Genomic DNA, 4,379 nt, shown 5'->3' with positions numbered 1-4,379 from the left:
ATGTACACAAACTCAATGTGGAAGTAAAATCGCCTCTATTATTTTTTTTGGGATAAAGATGGAATTTTTATAAATTAATTTATCCTAGAGAGAATCTAAAAAGACTGTATAAAGATTTAACAGTTACAAATCAAAGGGATGCTCTGACACCTACCTACGAGTGGAATTTGAATCACGACCTACAATCAAAGCGTTTATTAGGCACCCTAAATTTTGAAAGAAGTATACATCAACAACACCAAATTGCTCGGACTTACCTACGCTTTTCAGTATTGGCTTATCGCGATTGAGACAAGGGGTCTCTTTCCATCACCACAGTCTATGATTGCTAGTATATAATCAGAGCTTTGCGCTTGTTTCTGCCCCAAGAATGAAGTAAGAGATATATTGACACAGATTCACAGGAGAAGCACAGAAAATGGAGAGCTCATCAGTAGATGAAAAGAAAGATACGATTAAAGAGCCCCTCTTGAAGACTTCACCAAGGGGTGGTGTCAGAACCATGCCATTCATCATAGGTATGAAAAACACACACTATCTCTTAGTGAACTGGATGAATTAATTTGCCTATAAAGTTTTAATGGGAAAATCCAGCATCGTTTCAAGAACCATGCCATCCATCAATCATCATTTACTTGATTAAAAGAAACTGAATGGTACAACTCATCTGTTACTGGTCTTTGTTACTAGCAAAGAATCAGTATTTGATTATTGTTTTATGGATTCTTTGGCCGGCATGGAAATGGATTATGAATTCTTGAAGATTGCCTGCAGTTTTAAGTGACTGTGTTCCTTGCTTTTGTCACTCTGCTTTGCAGCAAATGGGATGCTTGAGAGGGTGGCAAGTTTTGGTTTAACTCCTAACATGACTCTGTATCTGATGAGGCAATATCATATGGAGATGACCGCTGCATCCAATGTACTCTTTTATTGGTCAGCAGCTACTAACTTCCTGCCGATTCTTGGAGCCATCATTGCAGATTCTTACGTGGGCCGTTTTCATATGATCGGATTTGGATCTGTTGTTAGCCTCCTGGTAAATATTTGGTACTATTAATTAATTTCCCAGCTTTCGAACTTGTAAACATTACTCCTTCCTGTTTCAATATCTTGGTCATGTCTTTTAATTTCTAAGCCAAAATTAGGAAATCAAAAAGGAAGATGAGTATTATCAGTTATGCAGGTTTTAATTCTATAGCAATCTCAATATTTTGATATGATTTTCCGTGTTCTAGCAAGGTCTAGTATGTCTTCTCTTTGAGTGCTTGTTGTTGTCTAGTGCCTCAATTAAATTATTAATTACTAGAAAGTTACTATATAATAACTAGAAAGTTAATATATAATTGACTTTAATTAAGATGTCATTTTCCTTACGTAACAGGGGTTTTACTGGCAATTTGGTTGTCAACATCAAGCACCTTTGATTTTGAAGTATTTTATTATTTATTAGCAAGTACTTTTGTTGCCTTTTGAGTAATATGTAATCATAAACCTTTTTCTCTTGGGAATAGAGGTAACTAACTTGTCAGGATCAAAATTCCCTTGCAGTAACATCTATGGACCTCTAAGAGTTCTTAAGTACCTCCACTATTTGGAAAGGTGGAGTCAGAATACTACATCTCCTTTTGTTCATCCTCAAGGGAATCTATGATTTCCGTGGATTAGAATTTTCATATACATGACTGAGGTCACTTGGGACCAGTTACGTTATCACACTCAGGAACTAGCTGTTGACCAGAATTCACTATTCATGTCAAGAGATAAGTACAGAACTTGTTTGGCTTGAGGAAATTTTCCAGAATTATAGCTCTGGCTCTCTTAAAAATTGAAAAGATCAGATGCAATAATCTAGAACCTCATTCTGTTACTGTTAGTGAGAATTGCCAATGGTCTTAGGCACCGAAGAGGACCTCTGTTTTGGAGGAATTTGATTTTCAAATCCAGCTTCACTTACTCAACTAGAGTTGAATATCTAGCTAGGTTGATTTCTAGGTTTGCTAGAAACTTGAATTAGGATGCCAATGACTGTGTCCTTTGATGATAGAGAAAGTTTCATTAATTTCTAACTTTTTGCATAGACATATTACTTTTTAGCATGATATAAGTCAAAGATCAATTTGTTGATAACTCCTCCCAGATCAGCTGATGCCCAATCGAAAATCAATTTGTTATTGATACAAAAAAGCCAAATTGTGTTGTTTGATTATTAGACTGTCATTAAATAGTTTCAATGAAATTTTGAGATAAGACTTATATTCTGAAGGGGATGATTCTATTATGGTTAACAACTATGATTCCACAAGCAACACCTCCTCCATGTATGGAATCTAACAACAGTTGTGACTCTACAACATCTTTCCAACTCTTACTGCTATTCACATCCTTTGCACTCATTTCCACTGGAGCTGGGGGCATCAGGTCTTCTTCCTTAGCCTTTGGGGCAGATCAATTGGAAAAAGGAGATGGCTGCAAAAGTGTAGGCGTGTCAGGGAGATATCTTAGCTGGTATTATGCTTCATACACGTTCTCTGTTCTCATTGCTTTGACCTGTATGGTGTACATTCAAGAAAACATGGGCTGGCAGTTTGGTTTTGGAGTTTCTGTGGTGGTGATGCTCTTTGCAGCTCTGTCTTTTTTTCTTGCCACTCCCTTTTATGTCAAGGTGAAGGCTAAAGCAAGCTTACTCACTGAACCGATTAAAGTGATTGTATCGTCTTATAAAAATAGTGCCCTGAAGTTAAATAGCACAAACATGTTCCTTCAGAAGAATGGTTCCGCACTGGTTTTTCCTAGTGAGAAAATGAGGTCAGATAATTTGCATCACAATATCTCCTTTATCCCTAATTTTCTCTCTGTTTCATGCCATTTTTCAAAGCTTTTTACCAGTTTTTTTTACCCACTAAATGTGAAGATTTGTTGTTTAATGCGTGTATGAAGATTCAATAATAAGCTTCCATGGTTGATACTTACTCCCTAAATGTCATCTCCAGGTTTCTTAATAAAGCGTGCATCATTAGAGATCCTCAGAAAGATTTGACTGCAGATGGAAGGGCTAAGGACCCCTGGAGTCTTTGCACCGTAGATCAGGTGGAGGATCTGAAAGCTATACTTAAGGTGATCCCTATATGGTCAACAGGAATGGTGACATTCATTAATATCAGCCAGAACTCGTTTTCAATACTTCAAGCAAGCTCCATGAATCGCAGGATCACTGGAAATTTTGAAATTCCAGCAGGTTCTTTTGGCATTTTTGCAGTCAGTTCTTTGATCCTCTGGGTTGCTCTTTATGATCAAGTACTTCTTCCCCTAGCATCAAGAATTAAAGGCAAACCTGTTTATGTGAATGCAAGACAGAGAATGGGAACAGGAATTTTCCTCTCTTCTCTATGTATGATAGTAACAGCAGCTGTGGAGTATATCCGCCGCAGTCTTGCGATTAAGCAAGGAGTTTCAGATGATCCAGAGGCGATGGTGGATATGTCGGCACTGTGGCTTCTGCCTCAATATTGCTTGATGGGACTTGCAGAGGGTTTAAATGCGATCGCACAAAATGAGTTCTACATTTCAGAGTTTCCCAGGAGCATGTCAAGTATGGCTTCTAACCTAAGTGGAGCTGGCATGTCCGTGGCAAGTTTGCTAGCAAGTTTCCTAATGAACAGTATTGATGATTTGACGAAAAAAGGAGGCCAAGAAAGTTGGATTTCTACCAACATTAACAAGGGTCACTATGATTACTACTTCTGCGTTCTGGCTGGACTAAGTATGGTAAATATGCTGTATTTCCTGATTTGCTGTTGGGCTTATGGTCCTTGTAGGGCTGAGGAAGGCAAGGCTTCTGATGAAGAAGTTGAGTCTGATGAACAAGTTTAGTTGCAATAGGAGAAATCTCAGTTTCCTCTTAGTGATGTAAAAGCTGCATAGGAGCTAATACAATGTCAGTACTAGTAATTGCATATGTATCCTCTATATATGAGATGACTAACAATGATCAGAACTACTAGATCCATGTCATGTTACATTAGAATACATGACACAAGTGCACCATAGTACAACTATACTGGCTTCCACTTGTGCAGCTAATGTGCCTTCCAACTTTTAGGGAGGATCAACTTACATTAGTTTAACTTGTTAGTCTTGAGGTAAACACCTAAATGTACCTCTTTACATTCAAAAATTTGAGAATCTAATATTACGTCATTAAATTTATGGGTAAATTTTTTATACACTGATAGTGTATACATTAGCGGGTTTAGATGCATGTCACATATACAAAATTTGATGTTTAAATTCAAATTTAGATGATGTGGCATTCATCCAATTCCGTCAGTGTATACACTAACAGTGTAGGAAAGATTAATCCTAAATTTATTGTCATTAAA

At 37.3% G+C, this 4,379-nt stretch overlaps 1 protein-coding gene across 1 annotated transcript; it reads left to right on the top strand.

The window, feature by feature from the left end:
- The first annotated feature begins 226 nt into the window (after positions 1–226).
- Positions 227–4,055, top strand: LOC113702703 (protein NRT1/ PTR FAMILY 1.1-like). The gene is made up of 4 exons (XM_027223831.2): positions 227–518; positions 819–1,036; positions 2,264–2,805; positions 2,991–4,055. Exons 1-4 carry the CDS (start codon positions 419–421, stop codon positions 3,868–3,870), a joined length of 1,740 nt encoding a protein of 579 aa, XP_027079632.1. The 5' UTR covers positions 227–418; the 3' UTR covers positions 3,871–4,055.
- The last annotated feature ends 324 nt before the right edge of the window (positions 4,056–4,379 follow it).

The sequence above is a fragment of the Coffea arabica genome, chromosome 8e (genome assembly GCF_036785885.1).
Source record: "Coffea arabica cultivar ET-39 chromosome 8e, Coffea Arabica ET-39 HiFi, whole genome shotgun sequence".
Classification (NCBI taxonomy): domain Eukaryota; kingdom Viridiplantae; phylum Streptophyta; class Magnoliopsida; order Gentianales; family Rubiaceae; genus Coffea; species Coffea arabica.
Note: the sequence above shows the minus strand (reverse complement) of the source record. Positions and strands in the feature narration are given on the sequence as shown.

Excerpts from the sequence above, each read along its gene's own strand:
- LOC113702703 (XM_027223831.2), top strand. The coding sequence starts at position 419 with ATGGAGAGCTCATCAGTAGATGAAAAGAAAGATACGATTAAAGAGCCC. Across the intron at positions 519-818 it reads AACCATGCCATTCATCATAG|CAAATGGGATGCTTGAGAGG; the intron begins GTATGAAAAACA and ends TCTGCTTTGCAG. Across the intron at positions 1,037-2,263 it reads GATCTGTTGTTAGCCTCCTG|GGGATGATTCTATTATGGTT; the intron begins GTAAATATTTGG and ends TATATTCTGAAG.